The following is a 13,395-nucleotide window of genomic DNA, read 5'->3' as shown; positions in this document are numbered from 1 at the left end:
TAACAAAGATAGAAGGGAGGTTTAATTTGATCCTGTGAAATTAATCTTGACGTCTTTGCATTTCATTTGTAGGGGTATCGAATGGTCCCAATTAATTTAAAAATGCTCGCAAAATTTGGCCTTTGCTCGAATTGCTCGCAAAATTTCTGCAACTGCTCGCATGCTCGCATTCTCGTTAACATGTGCTCGATTGCTCGAAATTTCGTTAATCCTCCTATGTAGTTATTTTTTATACATATATAAACGATAAATCAGTTATGATAGGGTTAAAACAAAGAGGTTTAAGCATCCTTACTTCTGGCTTCAGTCTTTCTTTAACAGTTCAGCCTGTAACTATTGTTTTATTTTGGAGGTGTCAGCCAGATTATTAGCTATTACTTGGCGCAAAACATTTATCCTATAATAAAAGAGAGATTCCGGCTAGCGAAAAATTTACGAAGTACTCGAAGTGCTCGCTGTCCGACATCTGTTTTTTTCTAAAATGCTCGCTGCTCGCGATCTGTATTTTCTAAAGTGTTCGCTGCTCGCAAGAAAAATTTGACAACTGCTCGTACTCGCAAAAATAAACACACTGCTCGCTCGCAAAGACCATTCGATACCCCTATTGGCGCTTGCGCCCACCTTGCATATTGCAATGAGTCGTGGGGTTGTCAGGGGGCAATGCCTGCAAAACATAAACAGACATAGAGGCTTTGTATCCATACTGGGATTGTGAGACAGCTCGGAAACATGGAGATTTGCCTCCACTTCACAATTAAAATAAACATACGAAGTTAATAGACAAATAAGTTTATTTACGGAGGGCCTGGCAAGAAACCACACCGAAGTACATCCGTATTACATGAATTTAAGTCTATACATTAACCAAGGATATTTCCTGCTACGTAGAAACAGGTAGACCCAACACCTATGACTGTGTCGTCAGTGAGAAACAAGAGCTACTTTTGAATCAGTTAACATATGTAATCGCTTTACGTAAGGTGGGCTGGAGAGCAAACAGATAAAAAAATAATGCAAGAAACTAGCAAAACAAACAAACGTTCTGTCACATGTCAGGCTACGGGGTCCGCTTTGGACCAAAAGACGCCCAAGTACAAACTGATCATATGTTAGTTAGGAAAATAAAATAAGTTTCGTGAGTCTAAATTGGATTAAAAACGTACAAAACGGATCACTCAAACTTTTCAATTGAAAAAAAAAAAGCTCTTGCAAGACAGACAAACTTTATGTCAAACTGCCGGTTAGGCTGTTGAGCCAAAAGGCCAGGCCACTAAGACGAAATACCGAAATCAGTATTCTAAAACGTTTACTGCCACTAAAAAGCCCCTGGGGAAAAATGGAATAATTTTGCAATGGTTCCATTCCTGGGTCAATAGGCACTGAACAAATGTTCAAATCCGACTATAAACGAAGTTGTTTATTTCCACACAGAACAGACAACTACCACTGCGAAAACTCTCAAAAGACTAGGAACGAGGTTGCAAAGTCTCCCAAGGAGGTTGGGTACCAGAGGTTTCTGCTTTTGCTAGAATATCCTAGTCATGATTAATCTGGCCAGGATAATTTACTGAGAAAGGAAATAAAAACGAGGAAATTTATTGAAATAATAGGGTGCAAAATATCAAACGGCAGACACCATTTTGGATCTGCATTAAAATCTCGTCCCTGTTGCAGACGAATTTGATCTTGAAGCTGAAGCACAAACAAGCAAATAGGAAAAAGCAGTGACCAGCAAAGAGAACGCTTCTGGTACATGTAGATCCGTAGATCGGCTGCTGGAAGTCTTGATTGCCTACAGAAAGTGTTTTCAACAGAGTTTACAACAGACTCGAATTTCTGCAAGGCTGGACTGCGTAGAAAACCTAATAGGACAGCGACATGATACAGACCAAACCGAGAATCAACAGAATGCGGCAACCGGGGACAGCTGTTTCGAGCTAACAACAGAGTCTTCCACTCACAAAGTGAACGCCAACATCTGTCGCTAGTGTAGCAATGGAAAGGAGTACTGCTTGAGGTTATTCCAAACCTTCGAGTATGTTTCCTCAGAACAATTCTTTGTGTGCGCGCTGCTTTAATTTATAGAAATACCAGAAAACCATACATATCACTGTAAAGCTAATAAACTGTAGAATCTGAAATAACGACGCCTCATAACGGCGTTGTTCTCATTTTGTTTTCACAATGATTTACTTTGCATTATTTTGCTCTCAACAGTTTTATTTGCCTTCATTTAATTTATTTTTTGTGGATAATAATGAGAATTATCCGAGAAGGATTGAAATCCTTATGGCTGCTGTAGGCCACACTACTTCAGTATGAGAACTTCATGAACGCATCAATTCCCCTAAGAGCAAGAGAACAACTGAGAAGAGAGGCTGATGAACTCTGAACTAAAATCTAATAAGAGAACAACTTTGAACTCCGGTTGAAGATGAAATAATATAAACACCATTTATTGTCCTCAGAAACTTTAACAAATGACCTGAATTGTTCAGGGAAACCATTGACCTTACTCATGTTCTATAATACACTTTTCGTAAATAATAAATAGAGTGTTACGGCCCGGCCTCAGTAGAGACAATTAACTCAGACGGTACAAAAGACTTGAACGCCAATCTTTGAAAACACGCACCATGGCAAAACAACCCACTAAAAAGAATAAATGAAAGTGACCTAAAGGTTTCAAGAAAACTAAATTCTAGGCGTTCACAGGTTTCATTTTCATCTCAGCTCCTTTTACGGAGTAGTAATAACCCTTCCAGTGCTTCCAGTTTACACCGTCAGCAAAAGTTGAGTGGTTTCCCTTAAGATAGCGGCCGTTCAGGTTGGACTGGTGACATTTCTTGTACCACCAGGCTCCCTTGAATTTCACGGCACAATTCCCGCTTTTGCGGTCGTTGTCTCGATCTTTGGTGGTGAACGCCATGCCACCATGACGAGAAAGTGAGTCACCAGCAGTTCCTAGGAAAAATAAAACACACCAGAGAAGTTTGAAAGGGTACAGGGCAATGATAAAAGGTGTCCTAGCATGAGAATACCAGTGATTTGGATATTAAACGAGACTAGCTTTATTGCACAAATTGATATAGCACCTGAGTGTTTTTTTTTATTAAAAAAAAAAAAGAAATGAAAAAGTGAATATTCTAATAAATAAAAATAAATAAATACAAAATAAAATAAATAAAATAAAAAAAATTCATAAAATGGAAAAAAAAATTCAGTTAATATTACAAGAAAGTAACACAAGTAAAACTAAAGGTGAAATTTAAAAATAGATTGTAACGAAAAAAATTCCATTCCAAGAGCTAGGAAATATCATTATCTACATGAAAATTGGAGCCTTTAAGCAAGTTCGAAAGCCACTGATTAATTGGTACGTATTGGAGGTATCGTCAGTTGGTGCAATTTTTCTCTGTAATTTTCTTGTATAACCGAGTGTGGCTGATAACAAAAACAATATAGGAAAATAATCATCAGATCTGCACTGACAAATAAGTGGCTTACCTGACAGCATCATGTAGTTACCAAATCTAATTTCTTTCCTTTAGTGTTGCAAAACCCGAGGGTAACAATCCTCGTTTCCTCATTTCCCGTTGATTTATGGCCTAAGCGCGAAATCAACGCGAAAAAACGACGATCCGTAACTTATAGTACGAACCGACAAAACGAGGCCAGTAAGATATTTGTTATATCTCGTGAGGTTAATCGGGCGCGCGGGAATGGATATTAGATGAAAGGAAACTAGTTCAAACTTTCACATTTAGCTGCCCTACTGTGAAATACGGCCCGCAAAATTTCACCAATCACTGCACGCGTACTAACTGACATGGTTCCCAAAATGTAGCAAAATTCGATAAAATATATTTTCATTCGATAAAATATCTTTTCATTCGATAAAATATATTTCTATTCGATAAAAATATTTTTTCATTCGATAAAAATATAAAATATATTGTGGTTCGATAAAATATATTTTCATTCCGCAGTTACAAAAATATATTCTCATTCGATAAAAATACATCCATTCGATAAAATCACGTGGTAACCTTAGGCCTGTTTTCATAGCTTAAATATGGCGACGGATGAAGAAGTAGCCCAGATTGACTCCACGTGGGATGAGTTTTCCTCAGCTCTTACTTATCGGCGATGTGACATCTACGAGTGCAATGGCTCGAATGTTAACTTAGATTTTCCCTCAGTTGCAGTTTTATTTAATCAGTGGTGTACAAAGGAGATATATTTGACAAAATGAATGTATCCTGGACATCAAGACTCACTATAAGCCGACTGAAACCTTTCAATACACATTCTATACCTCGTGTCACCCGCCAGGAGAAGTTTTACTAAACCGGTGAACCACTGAGACTTCTCACAACAAACTCTTAAAAGCTAATGAATGTTGTGCCGCTAGCACTAAGAGCACAAATGGATCAGAGTATTAACTCTGCAGTGTATGTTAAAGTGCTAAAGTGAACCCATGAATTTCCCACTGAACGTTAGCCCTAGTATTAAGGAAATGGGAGATCGCACGAGTCAAAGAGGAAATATCTCCGACCTCGGCGGGAGTCGAACCCACGACCTCCAGATTTGATCGTCCGTTGCTCTACTGACTATGCTACGAGGCCAGACGGGAGCAAGTAGTGAGTACCTGGGTACTCATCCCACGGGAGCAGGTGCAGTGGAGCCCGTTTATTAAATACGGACACCGTGGGAGCATGCCAAAGTGCCCGCATTATTCGGGTGTCAAGTGTCAAGTGTACCTTTTCATCGGTACAAACGAAACTGTCCGTATTATCCGGGTGTCTCTAGAGCTGGGTTCTACTGTAGTGAGTACTTCGAGACTCATATCATCCCACGTGGAGTCAACTTCATCCGTCGCCATGTTTAAGCTATGAAACCAGGCCTAAGGTTACCACGTGACTTTATCGAATGAATATATTTTTTATTGAATGAAAATATATTTTATGGAACCAAAATATATTTTATCGAATGAAAATATATTTTTTATCAAATGAAGATATACTTTATCGAACAAAAATATATTGTATCGAACGAAAGTACATTTTATCGAATAAAAATATATTTTATTGAACTTTGCTACATTTCGGCAACCATAAACTGAGAGATATGGGTAATATTTAAATTAGTTTTTTTGTGCCAAGAATTTGACTAAGATTTCTTTACTGGAATTTTCAAGTTTTGAAAGCGCAGTATTGAATTTCCCTTGTGAAGCTTTTTTTAGATTGTCATTGAAACGTTGCTTTATCAGTAATGGTCGATTATAAGTTTTTTCCAATTGAGTTTTAGTTTTACCCACAAACTCTTTGTTTTAATCTCAGTGTGTAATGGCCGAGTATCACAGTTTCAATCATTGAGATCTCTAAATGGTTGCTACTGCCATCAAAATATCCTGTTCTGATTAAATATGCCTACCACTGTATGATCCCAGACTCAGGTTGAATTTGCTCGCCTCGTCACCAACTGCAAACGCGTCATACTTGGCGTAAGCTGTATTTCCGCTCCAGTCTTCAAGATCCACTCGCAGCCTGCTTCCTTCTTTTGTCAGGCGATGAACCTTGTCCAATCCGAGCCAAAATTCACCACTCAGGTTCCCAAAGCCTCGTTTGTAGTCGTCCCAGCCACGGTAGAAATCAACCGAGCCGTCCAATCTCTTTTGAAACACAGCCCAACCCCCACCGTCTGTTGTTTGGTCACAGTACACATCAAAGGCACCGCCATTGTCGGGGTTGATCGTGTAAACAGCGCTGCTTCGTTTACCAACTTTGTAGAGTTCAGAGCAGCCTTTGTAAACTGCAACAACAAAATAAATTTGGGTTAAAGTTGAAACCGGATGCGTCAAGAAACAAAAGAACAAAAAAGCTGAACAAAGAGTCATAACGGATTCAGCAGCCAATGTTCTTTAAAAATGGTCCATTTATGTTTGTCGTTGACTCCTTTTTTCTTAAGAGAGTTACAAGTTGGTTTTCTCATTCTCTTAGTTTATTCTTTTTTGTAGCCAAAACATGCTGTTATCATGAAGAATTTTTTTCCCAGAAATTTCAAGCCAAAGAAAGAAAGAAAGAAAGAAAGAAAGAAAGAAAGAGGAGTACATTAAGATAAAATCGGCTCACATAAATGGATTCTTTCTAGAACGAAAATAATTCATGTGAAATATTCGTCCCCCTTTGTCGGGCTGTACTCGTTGGTCTTTTCCAGGTCAGCTTTTGAAACCATAAGTAAGAAGACATTTAATATTTTCGGAAACTGCTTGATTTTAAACCACCGCTTCGTACTGGCCGTTTATCGTGTTTGTGTTACTTCGGAATTCCAGTGAGTTAATTGTCAAATTTCAGGAAGAAGTCGAATTCACTTGTAAGAATTTTGGAAGGAATAAATTAAATAAACTTTTACTGATCAAATATAGCAGGGTGAGCTTTGCTAATAAAAAATAGGAAGAGCCTTTTAAGTTAATACGCGCAATGGCAAATTTGGCTCGCAAGTTTTGGCCGTCAAAATTTGTTCATCACTTTATAACTCATGAATCTGCGTTTAATCGAGGATCGACTTCGTGCAACAACTTCGAGATCATTGGTCAAAAGAAAGTATGAAAAAGTAAATACCAAGTATAGCTGAAAATTATGATTGTTACCAAATTAATGGGAAGAATCCATCAGTTAGGAACGCGTATAAATATGGACAGAGACACTGAAAATCGTCTTCACTTGAAGAAACGCGTTTTATTGCAAACAACGCGTGTTTAAGCCGACAGAGCACAATTTACGTGTCAACGTTTTCGGCTTAGAAAATAAACGAGTTCGAGTACTTATGGGAATCCAATTCACAAGACATTACAGGTTTGATTGTGAACTTGTACTTAGGCTTAAATACTGAATTGAACGATTCGTCGTATTCTACCATGGCCGAGAAGGGACTTTAGACTTTAGAATTAAGTTCAACTTGAACAGCTTTAAACAAAACAAGTTTTTCCCAAACTTGTTCTCAAAAAAAATGTTCCCACTGGAAGTCTTGTCAATATTTGAGCCGACAGTTCACTTCTGCTGGTTGAGACTTAACACAACAGAATAAAAGCTATTTTTTGAAGTCAGAGGGAACATAATTTAAAGGCAATTCAAGAAACTAGAACGGAACTGAGTGTTTACTTTAATTTTTGCTGCCACCGGCGCCTTGTGCAATGGTTTGTAAAACACGCAGATGGAAGTTTTCTCGTTTCTGATCCTGTTCTGCTTCGAACCGTCGTCTTTTCTCTTCTTGCTCGGCTTCTTGTTTACGTCTTCGTTCTTCAGACTCCAGGAATCGTCTCTCGGACTTTTGCTGAATTTCAAAAAATTTCTCCATGAAACTTTTCATTTTGTCAGCAGATGTTGACTTTCGCTGTTTTCTTTTCTTGCTTGCGTTGTTCTGAATCTTTTCAGAAGCGGTAGGTAGGGTAGGTGCATCGTCGTCCTCGCTGCCATTGACAGAGACGTTTTCTGCAGTGACAGCCTCACACAAAAAACTCTCCTCATCCAAGCCGTCGACACTTGACAACACAGATTCGGTTTCCAGTGCATCCAATGTGTTGTCACTACTGCTTGACGATCTACCCGCAACTGACGCCAGTGTTGACTGCGGATTTATACTTGGTTTGCGACCTAGCACTTTATCTATTTCCTCATAGAAGGGAAAAGAGTTTTTTCCTTGACCTGAGGTATTGTTCAGTGTTTTATCCTTCTTGTATTTCTGCTGCAATTTGTGCATCCTGGTCTTGCATTGGTCGCGGCTTCGACTGTAGCCGCTTTCTTGAAGTTTTATGGCTATGCCTTCTCAAATGTTTTTCTTAGGACCCATGGATGCGAGCTGGCGTTGAATATCTTCTTCTGCCCAAACACGGATGAGTGTTTTCATCTCAACAAAGCCCCAGTTTTGTGTTTTCCCAGCGACCAACGAAAAGCCACTGTCTTGAAGTTGTTTACAAAAACCACGATCAAAACTACCTCGCGAGGTGGTTTCGATGTTGGTTATTGTAAGTATGCCGTTCGATCTAGTTTCGCGGGTTCAGTCATCAGGTATGAACGCTTGTTTTAGTCAAAGTTGTTTCAAACGTGATCAATTTAAACATGATTTGGCCTACTGTGAACGCGGTCTTAGTTGTGAAATGCTTTTTTTTTTTATCTAAGAACTGAAACCATCACTAAACAAACAGTGTGATTAAATCCGCGCTAAATTATTTGCTTAGATCAGTTCTTAACAAGCCTCATTATTGCTTCATTGTTTTATGTCCTTTATTAACTTTATAAATACTTATCATTGAAATGTTTATCACATTTTAGCGTCCATGACATTCTTACCGATTTTTAATTGTTTGTAATATAATTATTCATGCTAAGGTTTTTATATTTTACTCGAACTTGAAAATGGCCTCGTCGAGGTCGAAACGTCGTGACTTTTAGCGTGTATTTTTATCACAAAATCTTTTCTAAGAAATTACTCGTCGTAATTTCTAAAACGTTGAGAAAGGAAGACTGTTCTACCACTGTCAAGCTAAATGTTATTTTCACAAAAAGCAAAACAAATAAAGTGCTAGTCGAACCCTTTTAAATTTTCACCACCACCACCAAACAAGTGAAGATAGTTTAACCGGCCTTGTTTTATATGTCATTTTTTTTCTCACTTGTACATGTATGCTTCGTCAATCGAAAATCTCATTTAGTTTAGTTTTAAGAAAATATTAGTGTAGTTTTACAATGAGTTTAGTATAATTTATAATTTACTTATTAAAGTGGTTGATTTTGTAAATGTTATGTATTTACGTTTGTATATGTTATTTATTTAGGTAATTTATAACTGACTGCTGTTCCCCTTTTCTCCGCCCGCCTCGACTAGCATCTGCTATTTGAGGGCGGAAATGTCTTGCCATGTAAATAACTGTTGTTAGAAATGTTTTGCGATGTAATATCGAATAATTAACTTAATAGTATGTTATGAAGAGGAAATAATAATAATAATAATAATAAAAAAAGAAATTAAATGTCATAAAAATGGATGAGTAGCAAAGCTTGCTTAAATAAGTTTCCCTTGTTTATTTGCTTCTATTGTGGAAATATTTTGGAGAGGGATATCTAGTTAACCCTATCTACAGTATCTTCGTCTTCCTTAAACGCAGGAGACCGTGTTCGAATCCTGGCCGGTGAACCATATTTTCTCATAGAACGTTATGCCTTGGTTTTACACGTTGACTAACAAAAAGGGGGAGGGTGAGGGAGGTAGATTCTGTCTGCAACGACTTTGAACGTGAGTAACTTTTTAATATTTAAACAAATGCCACGAGGCTTGGTTACTTTTTCAGAAATTGATCTAGGAACAATTCGCTGTGTTTACTGTTAGTGTTCAGCGACTATGATGTTACCATGGCAACCAATTTTTGACAGATCGTTTTATTTGAAAAATAGAAAATCCCATTTTTAAACGAAGAAAATTACTTTTCTTACAGTAACTTTTATGGTTTTAGAGGAATCCCCGTATCCCTAACATTTTTTTCGCGAAATGTTTGAAAACCGTGCTCCGCCAGTTCGATAAATTCGCAAAATGAACTTGCAGTTCCTTCAAATCGCTTGCGCGTTTATTGTGTCGGATTAAAAATTGTACGCCTTTGCTTCTTAGAAAAAAGACTTATCTTAATAAATTTTCATTTAGAAAAGCTTCATTTGTCTGTTTGCTTTCACGTTTCATTGATGAAAGGTGAAAATTGCGTAAATCTTGCGTAAACAAACACATGTCCTCGCGGGCGGAAAGAATTCTCCCATGTAACGCGAGGATCAAATTTTCATTATTATAATTAAATTTGAAAATGTTATGAAAAAAATTGATTCATGTGCGTTCTTCGAGATATGAAGCATTTGGGAAGTTTGTATCTCGATGAACGCACGTTGACGTATGAACCAATTGTGAAATGATTACTAGAAATTCCCCATTAGTGGTTTTTGTAGTTACTAAAGCACAAAAATCGCTCTTTTCTTAAACAGGGAAATCTAACAGCTATTCCACTAATTCTTATTCCAATATAGTCAATCGAACGCGACCTAATTCCAGGGTTTTTGAGCTTCATATATCACCTGGACTTTAAATCGATATCGAGAACACAGAAAAGATCTTACCCATTTGAACTTCACATTTGTCTCCACTCCACGGCAGTTTGCACGAACAGGAAAAAGTTTCCTTTTTCTCGTCAAATAGACAAGAACCTCCGTTGAGGCAGCCGGTCATCAGACAACCCTGAAAAAAAAAAGTGCAACGACGTGAGATGACCAACAGCTGCATCCAAATTGTAAACTTCTTTTGTTTTAAATATATTATGTGTTTTGTAGCTTCCAACTACACTTTGTTTTAAGAAATCCTAAACCTACCTTGAGGAATATTGAGAAAGTAACACCTGGTTGATCAACAAGCTCGGTGTTTTCGTTGATAGGGGCGTTCTCGTGCTTGTTCAGTTCACAAGTTCCCTTGTCACCTTGCTTGAAAGAATCCTTGAAGTTCGTGGAAGTACACCATGAGTTTCTCAGACATGAGTGGCTGCACGACATTAAGTTGGGAGACGCAAAGGTTTTAACAACATAACCCGTTAGTCGCTTGTTGTACCGCACTTCGACATATGCAGATCGTGATAAAGGGTTTTCTTCAACGGCACAAACAGTGGCGCTGATAATAATCTTTTGCAAAACGATAAGAAACCAAATGATCTTTGGATAATATTGTAGCACGGTAGATCTCACCATGATGTGCTATCATCAAGGACACAGTGAGTAAAATTTGTTTCGATTTTCCTTTTTTTTATTAATTTTTAGCAGGAACAACTCTTAAAAAAAACCTCTTAAACAGTTTTAGTATTTAGCATAACAAAGACTGTAGCCGCGTCTGATTGATTTTCTGAGGAACTATTAACTGACTTGTCAGTGTATTTAGCGTTATTATTTTATATGGGCTCAGTTAGCCAAACTTATGCCATTTCGTTTGGTTTTGTCAACAGAGTTTTGATAAGGTAATTTAGCCACCGCAAAGATAAGTTTGAGAACAGCTGGAAAACACAGTCTTCCAAATTACCAGGGAAATAGCTTTATTACGTATTATACAATGATCAGTGTAAAACTCGCGTTGTGATTGGTGGAGCGGAGTTTGTGATAAGAGTATAGACGCACGATTGACGTCATCGTGTGATGTGTGTGACTGGCGCACGTGATCTGAGTCTAGAGTCCAGCCAGAGTGACTGCTCAACAAAGTTTTGCAAACTATTTTTTCGAGTAGCGGACAAACATAGGCAAATTTTCGCAAGAAAGGAAAATTGTCCAACGAAAATTGGATAAAAACCGTTGGGAGTGACCTCAACTAGGTTTAAAAAAATTAACTTTGTTGTGACGTGAAAAGGAAGCAAATATTTGCTCAAATTTGTCGCCGATAGAAATCCGGTAATGGCGAGTATAAATCGATCACAAATCACAGTGATGGGACTGACAAGCTGTAATATTTTGGGGGCAAGAAATTCCTCCTGAAATAAAGGTTAGTTTTGAAAAACGTTTTAGTGAAATTGTTTCGAATTATACTCTAATTTAGAGGATGAAGAAATTCCTACTGAAATAAAGGTTAGTTTTGAAAATAGTTTTAGTGAAATTGTTTCGGATGATACTCTAATTTAGAGGATCAGAACTGCGTGTGTGTGTAAATGGTCTGATGGTTTCCTTGAAAGTTTTTGAATCGACGTGATGCTCGCTAGCGAAATGAGGTCAAAAGAGTTAGTTATTGTATTATTGTATAAAACAAATAGATTCCATTTTGCCGTGGGTCTGTACTCCGATAACACACAGAGGATATCAAAACGTGGTAAGAACATCAGTCATGCTACTCGCCTGCGGCTTGTAGCGTACTGCTTTGTTCTCACCACGTTTTGACGTTATCTGTGCGTTATTAGAATACAGACGCACGGCAAAATGGAATGTATTTGTTAAGCATAACAAAGATAAAAGTGAGGGTTGTTGACATCCTGTGAAATTTAACCTTGACCTCTTTGCATTTCATTGGCGCCGCGAGGCTGCCTTGGAATAGACCTTTTTGGCCAAGTACAAATTGGTCATATGTGAGTCACGAACGGGAGTCCACATTGGACAAAAAAAAAATAAAATAAAATAAAACCTACAAACGATTCACTCAAATTTACCAATTGGAAAAAAAAAGCTCTTGCAAGACAGAAAAACCTTTTTGCCAAACTGTCGGTTAGGCTGGGCGCCAAAGGCCGGGCCACTAAGGCAAAATACTAAAATCAGGGGTGCTTACCATTTACGCAGACCAACCGGATGGAAATTTTCGGCGTAAACACGAAATGATTTAGCAAAACGTACGAACATCAGCCGTAAACCCCAAAATGAGTAATAAATATGCATCACTTTGACCAGAACCCATAATTTCTGAAGTACTTCAAATGGAATGATGCACACCATTTGATTTTCCAACTGGAATTTCCGGGTTTTCCATGATGGTAAGCACCCCAGAAGTCTAAAATTCCCGGATACTACAGAAATCGGAAAAGTATAATAATAGAGAACCCATTTTCTTTTATCCCCCTGACTGAGTTACATGCATAGCTCTGAGCGATAAAGGAGTACATTAATCAAAACTTACAAATTCTAAGCTGGAAAGATGGAAAAAATAGACTAACGAAGCTGAGCAACCGCTCATGGAGAATAGGGGTGCCGGATCTGGACGAAGGACGAAACAAAAAACCTACCACTAAAAACCCCGTAAGGGAAAAATTGAAAAATCCTAGTCATGATGAATCGGGCCTGGGCAGTTCACTGAGAAAGAAAAGAAAAACGAGGAACTTTATATGCTTTATTTACTTTATTTACTTTATTTACAAAAGCGTAAATTCCCCAGAGAGCAAGAGAACAACTGAGAACAAAGCCCGATGAACTCTGAACTGAGGTTTTCGAAGATTATCCTTGACCGCAGTTTGTAGAATTTAGCAAGACAAAGCAAGAGATGTCATGTTTACAATCAGATTATCCCCGATACTAGAACGTGACAAATTGGTACGGTGCGTAATGACCCACAAGTCACGGTTGATTACTCACGTCTCCCTGTAATCACCTTGTGGATGGCCGGTGCAAAGGTCACATTTGCTCTCTCGCAATTCTTCATATTCATAAACATAAGGAGGTTGACATCGGTAAGGTCGTCTCTGATTTTGAGTCAATTTGAAAATTGAAAAAAAAAGCCAAAATATTGAGAATAACTTGCGTCCACTTAGGTTGGGTCGTCAAAAGGTATATATATATCTAGAATGCACGAACAAAACAAAGACTCTGAGAGTCAACTTACAAGCGAGTTCTATCTGATCATAGTGAG

The 13,395-nt window shown here is 38.0% G+C and overlaps 1 protein-coding gene across 3 annotated transcripts in view; it reads right to left on the bottom strand.

The window, feature by feature from the left end:
- Positions 1-2,428: 2,428 nt before the first annotated feature.
- Positions 2,429-13,395, bottom strand: part of LOC146476163 (microfibril-associated glycoprotein 4-like) — a 50,365-nt gene continuing 39,398 nt past the window's right edge. The window contains exons 1-4 of one of the 3 annotated variants that reach the window (XM_085114708.1): positions 10,407-10,787; positions 10,158-10,275; positions 5,437-5,814; positions 2,429-2,964 (exon numbers count right to left, since the gene is read on the bottom strand). In XM_085114708.1, coding sequence (XP_084970834.1) covers positions 2,702-2,964; positions 5,437-5,814; positions 10,158-10,275; positions 10,407-10,775 — 1,128 coding nt within the window. In that variant the 5' untranslated portion in view covers positions 10,776-10,787 and the 3' untranslated portion in view covers positions 2,429-2,701. Of the gene's footprint in view, positions 2,965-5,436; positions 5,815-10,157; positions 10,276-10,406; positions 10,788-13,395 lie in introns of those variants that run through there. The other 2 variants (XM_085114707.1, XM_085114709.1) reach the window with 2 other exon arrangements.

The sequence above is a fragment of the Pavona decussata genome, unplaced genomic scaffold (genome assembly GCF_977016875.1).
Source record: "Pavona decussata unplaced genomic scaffold, jaPavDecu1.1 SCAFFOLD_78, whole genome shotgun sequence".
Taxonomy (NCBI): domain Eukaryota; kingdom Metazoa; phylum Cnidaria; class Anthozoa; order Scleractinia; family Agariciidae; genus Pavona; species Pavona decussata.
The sequence above is the reverse complement of the archived record's forward strand: the minus strand, read 5'-3'. Positions and strand labels throughout refer to the sequence as shown.